The sequence below is a fragment of the Sycon ciliatum genome, chromosome 1 (genome assembly GCF_964019385.1).
Source record: "Sycon ciliatum chromosome 1, ocSycCili1.1, whole genome shotgun sequence".
NCBI lineage: Eukaryota > Metazoa > Porifera > Calcarea > Leucosolenida > Sycettidae > Sycon > Sycon ciliatum.
In genome coordinates, this window is record NC_088643.1 from 22,759,947 (window position 1) to 22,775,901 (window position 15,955).

Here is a 15,955-nt window from a genome sequence, read left to right on the forward strand (position 1 = left end):
ATGTGCCAATACAAGGTAACGGAAACGAGAAACAGATGTGCAAAGGCGAATGTCAGTAGGTAGAGAGTTCGATCTGAGCCTAGAATTAGAAAACTAAGAGTAAGAGAAAAAGACCATACCGTTTTGAAGCAGCGGGAAGAGCAAGGGCTGTAGAAACTTGAGAGCGTGTGCAGGACGATGCACTGCGCAACGAAAAACAACTAGAGAGTAGGGGGCTTGCTAGATCATGAACAAAAAGTCTGAGCTGATACCCTAGGCCTGTGGGACTGCCCTATTCAAAATTTAATAATAATAATAATAATACAACAGAAGCGTATAGCTCGCTGTACGCATTATAGTACGGTGCAGATAATGAAGTCTGCATAAAATGTATGGCGGTGTACTACAAATATCTACGCATTTCAGAAGTGTGTACGGTTTTGCCTCCCGTGCTCTTTCATCTGTACGATTTTCTTTCGTCAACGGCTTGTGGACACCCTGGAATAACAGCTTGTGCCGAAGTTGTGGATCCCGGAGTAGTATTGTACTACTCCCTGCCTATAACACCAAAGATCACAGTCTATAGATAGGTATCGAAAAGAGGGGCTCTCGAAGCCCCTACTAGCCCTAGATAGCTTCATAAGCTATGAATATGAATGAAGCTCGCAATAAGAGCCCAGCATTTCATTTGCTTCTATTCTCGTTCGAGTAGTCCTCGGTGGTGCTGAGTTACCACCCCAATTCTCTCTGCACACAAACCAAAAACTACATGTATACTTATTTAATACTGGCCTTAGGGTATAAATGGGTGGTGGCACACCAATTATTTGAATCCTGAGAATTATATACTATGATTCGTATGATTGGTATGAAAGTAGGACATGATTCAAGACACTTTCCAAAGTGGGCTGAAAAAATCGACCACACATGCACATGGCAAATGTGGGTATTTGATTTTGCGCACGTGTCTGCGTAGTTAGCTGCATACAGCTAGTACAGCACGTGCACGTAGATTCCACGGGCACAGCTAGCTAGCTCCATACTCCATATGCCATAGCTACCTAGCATTGCAGTGGCACGTGGCACACAATCATTATTATCTCATTGCCTAGTTTTTGTTTCAAATGTTGTTTTGTCGTCGAGAAGCACATGTGCAGTCACTGCAGTTTCTTGTGGCAAGCGAAGACTATTCGATCTGGATAATGTTGTTACTTATTTTGTTGACATACTTCCATCTTCATCGCATCTAACGCCGATATATGTATGCAGGCAGAGTGATCAAGTGAAGGTGACCATTGGAACAAGCCTGCTGAGATACTTCCATCGCGCAGCAACCCGAGGGTTTCGCTATGGTTGCTTGAGCTACAACCGGTTGGTAGTGTCAATCTTGCCTGATGTTTTTGCTCGGTTGTGTTGGTGAGGTGGTATCTCGGGTCGGTGGGGCATGGAGAGCACCGTTGCTTATCCCATGTAGCCGCGTGGCGAAATCTACTTCAAGCGGAGCTCAGAGGCCCACAGTTGCCTTTCTCCGCTCAGCTTCTCAAGGTAGAATGGATTTTTAGTTGCTCTGATGTCTTTTGACTTTCACTGATTTATTCCATTTCGTTCACTGGTATTGCCCCCAGCTAACTCACGATTCTTCAGTACCAGCACGTCTAAGAAATCATCCGATATGTCGTGGAGTCATCGCCCAAGCCTTGGTTGTGCGGGTAAGAGAGTGGAACGACTGACTACTAGTATGCGCAGATTGTCTTGACTGACCTTGATGATAGCACTAACTCAGTATCTGCTTGCAGCCTCGTACACCATCCACATACGTGCTCATATTGTTCGTATTGATCTACCCTTCTAAATATCGCGCTGGGGATGTTGTTGATCTTTATAATGTGCTTGAAAGAAACAAAAGAAGATTAAATGAATGGATGCTGAATATCAGTTGAGCACAATGGTGTATGGAAACGTACTTGGGCCTTCAATTTGTGTACACAACCACTGTACGATGTCTGGTGTTGGTATCGGTGCATTGGGATGTGTCGTAGGAATGTCGCATGAACAAATTAACAATGTGAGGCTGTATTGCTGGTGTAACCGTGTGCTGCTGTTACTCGTTGATGTCAGCCGTACAACGGCAAGATCGAAGGGGTGAAAGCTAGCTAGATTCACATCGACAAGAGTACATGAAAACCAGAGTGTGCAGCTCGGATGGGTGGCTGTCACGGCGGAATTCCGTGATTACATCATTTTAGTGATGTAGTGCGTACAGGCAGGATTCAAGCAGGTCTCTTTCTGCACAACTGCAGTTCAGTTGTACGCACTACGCCATTTCCCGCCTCAGATCTGCGCCAAATATGATGTAATCACGGAATTCCGCCGTGACAGGCACCCATAGCAGAAAAGGCCCCAAGCTGCACACTCTGGTTTTCATGTACTCTTGACATCGATCATACAATAGTGCAGACAATGAACTGGATAGAGTACAGCAAGAGCACTAGGAGAGTAGGAAATCTGTCTTGCATATATTAATGCCCCGCCGGGCGCTCATGGTTTATGCAGGCTGCTGTCCGTTGATTTGGTAGCAAATTGCCGGTGTGAGAATGACACTGGGTCGTTCCTTCTATCCGCTTCTAGCGGTACAGTACACAAGTGCTGACGTGTGCTGTGTGTGTGTGCATGTTACAGATGTCACCGAGTGGCAGAAGCATTTCCCGGCAGCGGCTGGCAAACGCCAGTCCCCCATTGACCTGACCAAGGGAGAATACAACGAGGAACTTGCCGGCAAGGCACTGCAGATCTCCTACAAGGAGGCAAGGGAATGCACACTCGTCAACAACGGTCACTCCGTTCAGGTCAACTTCAAGCCTTCTATCGGAGGTAGGTTGTTTTTTCTTTGCTTAGACCTTTTTTTAGTATAGCTATATATGTGTGTGTGTGTTCTATAGAGCTATATCGGTATGCGCATCGTGATTTCCATGTGAACTGAGTACTTGTGAGGCTGTGTGTTCTAAGCAGTGATCTGTGTGTGTGTCTGTGCGTGTGTGCGTGCGTGTATGTGTGTGTGTGTGTGTTTGTGCATGTGTGCATGCGTGTGCGCCTGTGTGTGTGTGTGTGTGTGTGTGTGTCTGGCATTGCTATATGACGGTGTAGGTTTAACCGGCGGTCCGGTGACGGACAATTTTGAGATTGCCCAGTACCACTTCCACTGGGGTGCTGGTGACGACAAGGGTTCAGAGCACACCGTGGACGGAAAGTACTATCCCAATGAGGTAAGAATACCGTATTTCCCCGAATATAAGTCGCACCTTTTTACACAAAAATTCAAGGGTGAGAAAAGGGGGTGCGACTTACAATCGAGCATGACTTACTACTGAAGTGATCATGTCGAAACAATATTGCTGAAACCTGAAAATGGAGGTGCGACTTATAATCGAGTGTGACTTATAATCGGGGAAATACAGTACACGTTTGTATCAACATAGGAAACCCTGTGTACATAAAGTATTGCATCATAAAAAATGACATGAACTTGAATTTCCTCTAGGACTGCGCTGCATGTGAAAACGGTACACTCTTTGATAGTTGCAGACTCGTGTCGGAAGTGATGGGCGAAGGCAGACACACGCGCTGCGCTGTGTTGATGCGTTGATGCATTGAACATTTCACACCGTCCCCAACCAGTGTTCCGTGTTCTGAGGCTGCGTGCTGTTCTTGTTATCGACTTCACTCTTCACAGCTTCATCTTGTCCACTGGAATACCAGCAAGTTCTCGTCTGTGTCGGAGGCCATCAGCGAGCCCAATGGACTCACGGTGCTTGGAATCTTCCTTGAGGTAGTGTAGTGTACAATGCCTGGTGTTATGCCTTGTGTAATGTTTGAAGCAGGTTGTATTATTCTGTGTAAGATTTTGAGTCTTTTTTGACATTGAGTTTGTCTAGTAATATTATGAATTTCAAAGGGGAATGTTGTGTAGAATGGAACATCCCTAAGTGGACACCTCAACAAAGCGGACTTCACAGGACATACCGGTATTCATCCAGACTCAAATATTCCCAATCAAGTCGTCATGAATTGCACAATCAGGACCACTTCTTATACAGGACACATACTGAAGTACATGTATGTGTGGTCGCTGCTGGGTTGTCCATCTGTGAGAGGGTTCACTGTGGCAGTGTGGGTACCTTCACGACACTGAACAACATGCTGTTAGGGTGAGTGTCCATGAACGGGCCCTCTCCGTCGTCTTCGAGGTGGTGTCTTGCAACACACGTTGGAGGATAACGCCTGTTGGGAAAATAGCAATCATTGTATTGTGTTGTCTGCCACTGTGTACTCGTCCAGGCTGGCGAGGAGAATGTTGAGCTGAAGAAGATCACCGACCGCTTTGACAAAGTCAAGCACTGCGTAAGTGCATGCATCCTACTTTGGCCTCTTCTGTTCTCAATGGGGAGTCCAGCCTGTGTTGGGCAACCAGCCAATGGTGCAAACAACCATCCGGTTTTCATATGCAGCTACGTGTAGGTGGTCTTTGAACACAGATTAGAATGTGCGGTCTGGAGCCAGCCTGAGGTGAGCGCTCTCTCCAGACAGGTGGTCTCTTCAGACAGGTGGTCTCTTCAGACAAGTGGTCTCTTCAGACAGGTGGTTGCTGACTGTACAAGTGCTGTAGAAGTGCACCATGCCAGTATAATATTATCATGATAGTATCAGGCAAGACGTTGTTTCTACTCTACGCTTGCTGCAGCTATGATATGAGCTTCATACCCTGTGTCCTACTTCAGTGAGTAATGTACTGCTTGTGCCGTTTGCTGTGTTTTGACTCCGTACTCACAGAGCCAGGAAATTCCTATTGAAGATCCCATTTGCCTCAAGGGTCTTCTGCCAGAAGGTACGCCTGCAGCAGTGTTGTGCTCAGATCTGTCCACTGTTTGCGTAGGAAACCCTGTTGCATGCTTTGTACTCATGCATCTCCAGGTAGCTGTCATGGGGTGTCATGTGAAGTGCTTGTGAGTCGTGACAGGGGGCTGCAATGTGTGGTGTACCAGAATATTTTCGTAACCCCTGCGTTCTCTTGTGTTATTCTATTCCTGAAGACACCAAGTCTTTCTGGTCCTACGATGGCTCGTTGACCACCCCACCATGCTACGAGAGTGTCAACTGGATTGTGTTCCGCAAGCCCATCACTGTCTCAAAGGAGCAGGTAAAGGATGCGTTCAGTCTTAATAATGTGGATACATGTATGCATGTACCCTGGTGGGAAGTGAAATCCAACCCCTGAATAGAGCAGAGCCATGCAACAATCACTGTGCCGCCCAGTGTTCATAGTGCCAGGGGTAACATGGGTTATGGTCATGAGGTTGGATTTCATTTTCCACCGCCGTACTGCTTCTGAAGACATCCCTGTGCATACACATACCATATTGATGAGGTTGGATTGCATTTCTCATTGCGTTCAGTCTACGTTTAGCCAAAGAAGCCGAGTTACTGTATAATGTTACATACTGCTGCTAAAGGTGCCCATATTCATGCATACCGTATTCAGTCTTTTTTTTGCCAAAGGAGCCGAGTTACTGCATAATGTTATAGCATTAGATGGGAGGGTTTGATCTGCGTTGTCTTTATTGTGCTCTCTTCAAAGTCTGTGATTGCTCGTGTCTGTCCATTGTCGCTTTGTTTCCATGCTGAAATTGTAGCTGGCAGCGTTCAGAAGCCTCAACGAGGCTAAGGAGGGCAGCGACCCGGAGCAGCATCAGGCGCTTGTTGACAACTACCGGCCAGTGTGCGAGCTGAACGACCGCAAGCTGTCCACGACCTTCGAGGAGTGAGCACGCCTCGCGTCGGTATGTTCTCCTGACCCAACAGCTTTTACAGTCGTGTTGATTGCAAGGCCGGATCCATGTCACCATAATAGCAAGAATACTCTAATTTCAGAAATTTTCGGTGCTCAATATTTTCGGTATTAGGACAACAGGCCAGGCTTAGGTGAACAGAAATTTTCGGTACAGAGAAGCAGTTCCCTATTGGATTACGTGTGTTTGTGTTTGTTCGGTGTATTGAAATTTTAGGTATGAAGCAGACGCACCGAAAGTACCGAAAATTTGTGAAATTACAGTAGTCGGCCGGAGAGGAGACCCGGGGGGGGGGGGGGGGGGGGGGGGGTACTACTGTAAGCCTACAAATTAACTTTCAGCGCTTATAGATTCGGCCTTCCAGGCCTACAACACATTTTCAGCCACATTAAAATGTCGGCCTGCATTACTACTTCCTGCATACCCTGTCACGCTGAACAATGCAAAACAAAATTTCGGGGCAAAAATGCCCAGGCCGAAAATAGGCGAAAATAAATACGCGCCGAATATTTGTTGACTTATAGTATGTCTATTGAATCTGATAGTCCACCAATACCTGTACAGTCCACCAATACCTGTACAGTCCACCAATACCTGTACAGTCCACCAATACCTGTACAGTCCACCAATACCTGTATAGTCCACCAATACCTGTACAGTCCACCAATACATGTACAGTCCACCAATACCTGTACAGTCCACCGATACCTGTACAGTCCACCAATACCTGTACAGTCCACCAATACCTGTACAGTCCACCAATACCTGTACAGTCCACCAATACCTGTACAGTCCACCAATACCTGTACAGTCCACCAATACCTGTACAGTCCACCAATACCTGTACAGTCCACCAATACATGTACAGTCCACCAATACCTGTACAGTCCACCAATACATGTACAGTCCACCAATACCTGTACAGTCCACCAATACCTGTACAGTCCACCAATACCTGTACAGTCCACCAATACCTGTACAGTCCACCAATACATGTACAGTGGAACTCTCATAAGACGCACCCCATGGGCAGAAGGAAAGTGTACTTGGTATCCTCCGAGGTACTTCTAACCTCAACATAGTACTTCAGTATGGATGGCTATGCCTCTGCTCTAGACAATGCCTGTAGCAAGCAAGAGTGTGTCTGATCAGAGCACAGTCAACGTCGTGACCAACAAGTCACGGCCTAGGGTATAAGAAGTTTTAAGAACAACTCGCGAATAACTGCACTACAGTCGGTTGGGGTTGGGGACACCACTCTATGTGCCCTCCTCGCTCCTCTCTGTGTGTCTGTAGCCTGTCGTGAGCTCGCTGTGAAACGAATTCCAATCTGTGTAAAACAGCGCTCACTTCTGGCCGCATCACTCTTACACAGTCTTTTCTGTTCGAATACTCGCCTTCTGCCTGCAGGCCACTCTCTCTCTCTACTCCGTGTCTGGGTTCAAGGTTGCAGCTGGCTTCTAGGTGTCCTAGGTTTTCAAAGTTAGCTAAAACGTTCTCCTCTCAGGACCGATCTAGTGCGTTTGCAAGCTCTACACCTACCTATCTCAAAAGTAAAACGATCTGCGGCCGAGTTGCAGTTCATTCCCTTAGATATCCGCTGCTACATATGCGTGCTTTCTGGCTGATTCCTAAGTAGGTAGAACAATTGCAAACGTCTCTCCACATATCAGATTTCCTCCTGGATTCAAACAGTTGTATTTATTTTTACAAGAATATTTGCATCTTTTATTACACTCTAGTCATAGGTGAGTGATTGTAGGTCTCATAGATCGAACAATTTCTACAACTTTAATACAAGATTATTACATTCAAGTGCCACTAGAAAACGTTTCCCAGAAAAGTCAGGGATCATACAATGTATAGCGGTACATGAGTAACACCATCATGTATTGTGAGTGTCTGTTGGAGGGGGTATACTTCAGTACTCCCAGGTGTTGCACAGGGAGTGCTAAAAAGCCAGTTTTAGTACTCCCAGGTGTTGCATGTGTCTGCTTTGGTCAACCACTTGCACTGCTGTAAGGAGTTTACGAAAATAGCATTGGCATGTAGGCAGTGTTTACAATAGGAAGCAACCTGTAATGTAGAAGTCACCGAGCATGTGACCTATTCAACATTATGTTTAGGTGCAAAGACTATAGTACAGTGGATACCTCTTGGCTAAAGACACCAGTCTCCATACTCAACACACATTTCCCTCTGCACTCGACACACTTTTAAATTGTTCGCTCGCCAAGTATAGTTTAGTTGTATATTTTCGGGGCGGCCTGCCACGCATCACGGATCATCCGCTGCCAGGACAGAATTGGGAGCCAGAACACGTAAAACGGGGGAAGTCATTGAAACGAATTTCAGGAGATCTGAAATGATTGGCATTATATTACTATGCTCATCCATGTCCTTTTATTTCAAAAACACTGCGTGAACATTCAACTACTTCATAGAGTTCATGAATACGAACCCAAAAAGTTGAATATGCAATGTACAGTGTACTGCCAAAGCACAAGCTGCAGGACCCAGGTCCGTGGCCACTTTACGAATAATCGGAAAATGCAGTGCATGTTCCAAAGCGAGGGTGCACGCACCAGCAGCTTTGGTGTCACCATGTGCACATTGTAACACGACTTGTGATTGCTAACATAATCATTTTTTTAAAATATAGCCTAACAAGTACGTCAGTAGTGGCGAGAGCAAACCGGAAATACGCCAACGTTAGCAGAATTCAAGGAAAAGTAGGTCAAAGGGGGGGGGGGGGGAAACTGGACACAATGTCACTTCTTATTGAATCAGACACCGCAATCTCAACTCGCAGCCGTTTAAGGCCGAATGACGAAACGTGCAAACGAGTGATATAGCTATTACACAAAGACCAAGGGATGGTGACTTCACAACACAGTTCAGTTCCTCAGGTGATCGGCTTTCACAGGCGGCGCAATGACAACGCATCGCCGTAGCTTGCCAATGACGTCAATCTTGAGCTCGAGGCCCTCTTCGGAAAGGAATGGCGGGACGAATGCAAACGCAAGGCCATGACCAACTTGGTATCCGTAACAGCCGGAGGAAACATGACCGACGACCTATACAAAAGCACCCGCAACACATTCAAGTCCAGAACGCAGTTCAGCACCAGAAATCACAGGAAACAAATAAATTCTGTGTATCGCGATGGCTGAGGCTTCCTTGTGAGCTGCATGCTTCGTACAGAATTGGTCGTGTGAAGCCGGTGCCAATAGGGCTTCTTCACACTATTACAAGTACAAATCAGCCTATTAAAAGTCACCGCACCTTTATAGGGCTTGAAAGTGAAGACGTCAAAAACGGCCAGGGAGTAGTAAGTTGACATCAGATTTCTAATTTGGATCCACTAAGGTGTGACTTTGGCTACATCACCTTGCTGTGAGTAAGACGGCTTGAAATGTGCTTGGATCCATACAAAAACTGGATCCAGTTGATCCAGTTTTTGAATTTTTGAAATTGTTGCTATGCTGTGACGTAGCACTTTCAAGCCCTATAGAAGTTTCTAAGACAACTAACTATTGGTACAAGGATCTGGCGGGAAGCCCGAAAAGCTGCCCAAGCCTTTCAGGCAGTGTGCTGACTCTTGTGCAAGACTACTGTCCTGCAGCATGTATCGTACTTTTCACCAGGCAGTCGAACAAACGTTGTATGGCTCTCGGCTTTCACATATTCACTTGCGTAATACTGCACGTTGCCCGTATGTTGCATGTGAAACGTACTTGAAGTAGTCTGAATGCAGGCTTCGGACAGGTCTGATGGACTTCTGCACTGAACTAGCGCTGCACGTGGTGCGAAGACTCGTGTGACGCCGAAACGGAAACACGAAGCACAGTAGCTGCCTTGAAGTCGGCCAGGGAAGTGCTGGTGTGCGCATGGTGTCATGCATCTTCTGGTAAACTGCAGCTAGCTATTCTCCGTATTTCCAGAAGCAATAGCCTGATCTACTTTTTCTTCAATCAACCCCTACATGAAAAGTGTTGTGCTCGCTGAAATCCGACCCAGAGTGCAAATTTGCCACCCTCAACTTGCACGGCCCTGGATGCCCTGGAAGTGGTACGAATGCTTCTGGACGTACACATGTACACGGACAGTGATGTAATCCTGTCCGCACAGGATACCGCGATTCTGCGGACGCGCAATTTTCCACGCTATTGGCTTTCATCCACGTTTTCGAAAAAAAAAATGTTTTCATAAAACCCGCACGTTATCTAACTTCTATGGGAATGCCCAAGAACATACCTCATGATGTTGAAACTGTACTACAAAGCCGAACCCGGAACCCGCGCATGGCTTTGTACGACAATGTTATACTTGCATGAAACTGTACGCTGAAGTTGTACCAATGACAGATAACGTGTGCATAGTGACCGCATTATACAACACAATCCTGCATATTCGCCGCATAACGGCCTGTTTTCGCCCGCAGGGTTTAATATGCGCATAATTTTAGGATTTTGTCCGCGTTATTCTGTGGGGACAGGTAATCGGAACTAGACCGCGAGGGCGTCAGTTTTGCACTTTGGGCCGGATTTCAGTGATTTCAGTGATTTCAGTGAGCGCAACTGTACATGTATGCCTACCTTGGTCCTGCATTCAAGAAATCTCATCAATGTAGGCAAAGTCGGCCATTGTTTCAATGCAATCTTTTCATGCTCTTAAAAGAATCAAAGAATCAAAGAATCCTTCATAAAAAAAGCAAAAATAATATAGACACATATAGAGGACGGGCAGGTTTCTGTTCCGTAACTTCGGGTTCCACGACGGAGAGATCGTCAGAAATCCGATCAGATCTGATCATCACTCTATCGTCAAACTCACAGTTACAAATAGAACTGCAGTTCTCTGGTGCATGGCTATGCTCCGTGTATTTCTACACATTGAGCACTGTAAGGCTGGTGGACTGCACCGTCGTGGTACGGTCTACTCTCGATTAGTGAAACACCCAATCTTGGAGACACAAATGCGTGACTTACATGTATCACCGAAACGAGTGCGTGACTTACATAAATATACTGTATACACATACAAAAGTACACGTCGCCCGGATTACAAAAGTGCTCGACATATTGCGAGTGCATGACTTAAACGTGTGTGACTTATTGCTAGTAGACTAGAATAAGTTACAGAGAGCACCGTGTGTTGTATACATATGCTGCATGCTGAGTCATAATTATGATGTGTGCTTGATCTACATCTGTGTGTGTGTGTGCATGCGATGATTCTACATAGAGCATGCGCACTCTTGGTGTCGTTCTCTTTTGCTTCCGGTCTAACTAATCATGTAAGGAAATCGGAGTGTCTTACTGTGCCTGGTGTTTGAGAGACCATGCATGCCGAGTGTGAATAGAGCTAGAGTCCCGAGGACATAACACCGTGCCAATGTTAGCTATCACTGTCACCTACCTTGCCGTCGCAATACACTGCATCCATGCCGTCCGGGTCTGTTTTCCCGTCATCTTCCAGCACCTTCAGCATCACCAGCTTCTCTTTGCTGCCTGCGCGAAGTTCGTGCTCCAGTGCCGCCATGCCAATGCACGCTTGCGCGTCCGGCTGAAGCAAGTGTAGACCAGATACGGATCATGTATACTAATAATGTTATTCAGTGGTAACGGTGGACAGGCTAACAAGTAACAGCACACTGGGCCATGAATCGCGTACAAACTGTACTGTGAAAGCCAGGTGTAGCCATACCATGCTGGCTGTGCCGAGCACTGGTCTGCCTATACGGGTTCAAAAAATGGGTACTGCATGAACGCATGAATGCATGTTTGCATGAATGCAGTTAAAAATAATAATCATAGTACATGTACATACAACCAGTAGTATAGCTGACCATTTCATTAATGATTCATTGGTAATTCCTGCCCCGCAGTGCTTCTATGCATGTGGACTCCACAGTAGCATAAGCACTTGCTACACTACATGTATAGAGGTTACGCGATTATAATCATTAGTTGAGTCGGAATGTGATTACATCATCAGTTGAGAATGTGATCACATCATCAGTTGAGATGCCTTGGCAAAGCCGCAGCACAGTGATGCACTGGCTCAACTTGCGGCGAAACCATGGAAACCGCCAACTCACCAACATGAAATCATTCGCATAACCTCGAAGTTATGCGAACGGTTCAGTTCAAGGAGTGAGGCAGCAGCTTTTCCTAATGGGCACTAAGTGATAAGTACACAGCGTGAGTCAGTGGATTTTCTCATGGGCGTTATCAAGAGTACATAACCCCAAGAGTGTGCAACTGCCTGCACAACCTCTATGCAGTGCTGCGACGGCAGAAGTAAAGAATATCTCATGAGTACGAGGGTGATACCGGCGAATATCAATCCCGACTGCGAAGCAGAAGGGATTGATATGAGGGTACGGTATCACCCGAGCTACGAGGGTGATATTCTACTTATCACATATGACCCTACGAACCTAACACGTACGACCGTCATATCCTGATTATCACATGCTACATGTGTACATCGAGTCCATAAACATAAACATGATACTACAATTGTAGTACTACCCACTACTGTACATGTAGTAGATTTGACCCTGTGAACTGAATGGGACATCACATTATGTGGAGACCCTCTCCGATGCCACACCCATTCACCCCCGTCTGACACATCATTCGCGGGACAGAAATATTCAAAGCTTCGAATTGTTTTAGTTGAAGTCTAAGCAGAAGTGAAAGGACATCAATGTAAAAGAGTCCCAGGAAATAGAGATAGAAGAGAAGATGATGAAAATGAACTGTATCTGAGAATTAGCGCTGCTCACAGGCTTTGACATCATGAACGTGGATGTGAACAGCGCCTGCGAAGTTTCCGGAGAAGATGAACTTTGCGCTGTTCTCCGAACTGACACACGATGAGGCTGGCGAGGCTGGTGGTACTTGTGGCCTTTCCAAGGCTTCCAATTCAGCCGGAGTTGACTCCTGCAGAGCTTTATCAACCTCCGCATTGAGCAGGCGAGCTGTAGCAATCTTATCTTGCTCGCTAGGCTGCAAGTAAGCTGTTAGGCACTTGTATTTCTGAACCCCTGAGACACTGTGATATGTGATGACGAACCAGACAAGGTAGGTGAGTTGCTTGGGGTTGTTTTTCCAGTCTTAGTCCGGTATACCCTTTCCTTGGTTATGTACATACAATTATCCCTTCACTGTGCATAGTTCGAAGCTCCCCCCCCCCCCCCACACACACACACAATGGTTGCCTCTTTGCTTTGTCATACCACAACCATTCAACGCGGTGAACCCCTCGATAGGCGATTTGCCTTTGAGTCATCCTAATAAAGTTATTATTACCATAATGTTACGCTTGAGGTCTTGTAGCTGGCGGTGAATAGCACTGCGGAATTGCAGCAAACTGTTCTTGGAGTACGAAAGCTTGTTGATCTGCCTAATTTCCACATACGCATGCTTTAGGATTGAGGCAAGGTTGGTAGCCGAGATGGTTTTCAGATCACATTTTTTCTTATAGACTGTACACCAAACATCCGAGACACGTTGGTGGCTCGCTTCGTGTTGGTTGAAACACGGCTTTCTCGGATTCTGTCGATCTCATCCTCCGACACTTGCACAAATCGTTGAGACGTTTCTTCTACAATACTTGGCTCGGATGTTACACGTTTTTCCGTGGTGGTCTTCTCCAGTACTTCGCCATTCGACAAAGTTGCAGTTGCGGTTGATGATAAAGAAAAATCAGACACTTCGGCTAGTTCGCTGGGTGATAAAAAATTGATTATCACTCCCCCCTCACGTGACCGCGGACTCCTGCATATACACTCACACAATAACCACACAACTGTTTGGGGATAGCGCGCTTATTGTATTATGCCAAACTTGACACGCTGAGTCCAGCTTGACTCAGCTGAGTCCCTAACTGCAATTTACTGCTCTAACATGAAGCCGTGCCTGGAAGAAGGGAAAGAGCGAAAAAAGAAAAGAAAAAATTCTGGCCTTCTGCAAGCAATAGCAAGTAATGAGTGACGGCTGTGTAAAGTCGCACAACCATGCAGTCGACCGGATGATGGTGAGTGTCCCGCACACATCTTGCTCTGCTGCTCCACCTGCGCATACCTGATACGGTGGTGCGCTTACGGGCGGGCTGCCTGGGCCCCAGATGCCTCCTTGATGCGCCACGGAGTGCCGTCGAAGCACCTGTATCACTTCGGTGATCCAAATGCGAATGCAGCCTTGCCGGTCGCCCGCCGGCCTGCCGCCTACGCGACCAGCCTGAGACTGGCCCTGCCTCATTTGGCGCTTCTAAACGCTGCGATCCGTTAGACAGCTCACTGGGCTGCCAAATACGTGACTGGCTTGAGGACAGTTCCATACTGGGCAGGGCGCCCAGCTCAGGTCGCACGCCGTAGCGGCGTGAGCTGGGCGCGGTGAGGGTTGGTGATAACTACAGTTTCCTCCTTCCTCCTCCGGAAACTTCCATTTATCACTCCCCCCTCACGTGACCGCGGACTCCTGCATATACACTCACACAATAACCACACAACTGTTTGGGGATAGCGCGCTTATTGTATTATGCCAAACTTGACACGCTGAGTCCAGCTTGACTCAGCTGAGTCCCTAACTGCAATTTACTGCTCTAACATGAAGCCGTGCCTCCCAAAAATAATGGGGGTGGCCTCGCCGCACGCTATCCCCTATTCTTGGTCCCGTCGATCTCTATGCTGTTCGCTGTAGACCTGTTATGGCATGCCTGATTCGGTATACAGTGAAACCAGTATCTAAAGACCACTGTGACCAGCGACCAGTCTGGTACTACCGACCACTTCGCCGGGCACGGACGGTCTCACATTCATAATGGTTGTGCGGTGCAAGCCTGCAGCCAAGGACCACCTGCCACTAAGGACCGCTTTCTCTGGCTTAAAGGGGTGGTCGTTAGCCACAGGCTTAACCGCACATGTATCTCTTGCGGGTCAACCTGACCACCTTCCGGCGGCCTGGAGCTGCCGTCCGGGCACCTTCCTGGCCGCCAGATCCTGTGTCAGCTTGAGGGCGTCTACCAAGGGCATTGCCATGAAGGACTGCTAGGCTTTCCCCTGGTTGGTAGCTCCTGCTGGTGCTGGGCACTACTGAATACGCTGACGACTTGTCAGCTTCCGCGGGTAGTGTTCGCACGGGGGGGGGGGGGGGATACCTGGGCGCCCCAAGCCGGGCAGACAACAGCCGAAGGGCTGTCGTGTTGGATACAAGTGTGACTAGCTACCCGCCTGGTACTATGGACACCTTCGCCGGGCACGGACGGTCTCACATTCATAGTTTGCGGTGCAAGCCTCCAACTAAGGACCACCTGCCCCTCAAGACCGCTTTCTCTGGCCCCAAGGGGTGGCCGCTTAGTCAAAGGCTCCACCGCACATGCATCTCTTGCGGGTCAACCCTCACCACCTTCCGGTGACCTAGAGCTGCCGTCCAGGCCCCTTCCTGGTGGCCAGATCCTGTGTCAGCTTGAGGGGGTCTACCAAGGGAATTGCCATGAAGGACTGCTAGGCTTTCCCCTGATTGGTAGGTCCTGCTGGTGCTGGGCACTACTGAATACGCCGTCACAACTTTTCCGCTTCCACGGGTGGTGTTCGCACGAGGGGGATGCCTGGGTGCCCCCCGCAGAGCCGACAACAGAGCCAAAGGGTTGGCGCGTTGTATACAATTATTAGTTTCTCAGTTATTCTTGTATTTTGCCTCTTTAATAGGTCGATGACGGCTTCCCGCCCGCCGATCGTCCAAAAAAAAATATGGGGTGAGGCCCCTATCCTGCAACAGGCAATAAATGTGGCCGGGAGTATGCGCTAAGGGCCAGTCAGGACCTGCTGGGTGCCCGAGCTACGGTGCTAACAAGCAAATGCGAACAAGCAAGCTCGAAAGGAGATCTTCGGTTGCACTCCCCATCTCAGCTGCAAACAAACCACGCTCCGAGGGAGAGCTGCCCCTGCATTTTGCAAGCCTAGCTGTAAATATACAAAGCTCCAAGGGGAAATGCCCCTGCATTTTGCAAACATAGCTGTACACATCCAATGCTCCCAGGGGAGCTGCCCCTGCATTTTGCAAACATAGCTGTAAACTTCCAAGGCTCCAAGGGGAGCTGCCCCTGCATTTTGCAAGCAT

General features: G+C 47.6%; 2 protein-coding genes across 2 annotated transcripts in view; one reads left to right on the plus strand and one right to left on the minus strand.

Annotated features, from left to right (window-relative positions):
• The first annotated feature begins 1,148 nt into the window (after window positions 1-1,148).
• On the plus strand, window positions 1,149-7,685 carry LOC135818466 (carbonic anhydrase 2-like). Its single transcript, XM_065331849.1, has 10 exons — window positions 1,149-1,524; window positions 1,605-1,688; window positions 2,659-2,850; window positions 3,124-3,242; window positions 3,710-3,805; window positions 4,315-4,377; window positions 4,807-4,861; window positions 5,067-5,173; window positions 5,667-5,813; window positions 7,233-7,685. The coding sequence occupies exons 1-9, from the start codon at window positions 1,374-1,376 to the stop codon at window positions 5,796-5,798; spliced, it is 999 nt and encodes a 332-aa protein (XP_065187921.1). The 5' UTR covers window positions 1,149-1,373; the 3' UTR covers window positions 5,799-5,813; window positions 7,233-7,685.
• A 374-nt stretch (window positions 7,686-8,059) lies between these two features.
• Window positions 8,060-15,955, minus strand: part of LOC135818454 (dimethylglycine dehydrogenase, mitochondrial-like) — a 71,524-nt gene continuing 63,628 nt past the window's right edge. The window contains exons 13-14 of the mRNA XM_065331840.1: window positions 11,244-11,390; window positions 8,060-8,899 (exon numbers count right to left, since the gene is read on the minus strand). Of these exons, the coding sequence (XP_065187912.1) occupies window positions 8,720-8,899; window positions 11,244-11,390 (327 nt within the window). The 3' untranslated portion in view covers window positions 8,060-8,719. The remainder of the gene's footprint in view (window positions 8,900-11,243; window positions 11,391-15,955) is intronic.

Excerpts from the sequence above, each read along its gene's own strand:
- LOC135818466 (XM_065331849.1), top strand. The coding sequence starts at position 1,374 with ATGTTTTTGCTCGGTTGTGTTGGTGAGGTGGTATCTCGGGTCGGTGGG. Across the intron at positions 2,851-3,123 it reads CTTCAAGCCTTCTATCGGAG|GTTTAACCGGCGGTCCGGTG; the intron begins GTAGGTTGTTTT and ends ATGACGGTGTAG. Across the intron at positions 3,243-3,709 it reads GAAAGTACTATCCCAATGAG|CTTCATCTTGTCCACTGGAA; the intron begins GTAAGAATACCG and ends CACTCTTCACAG.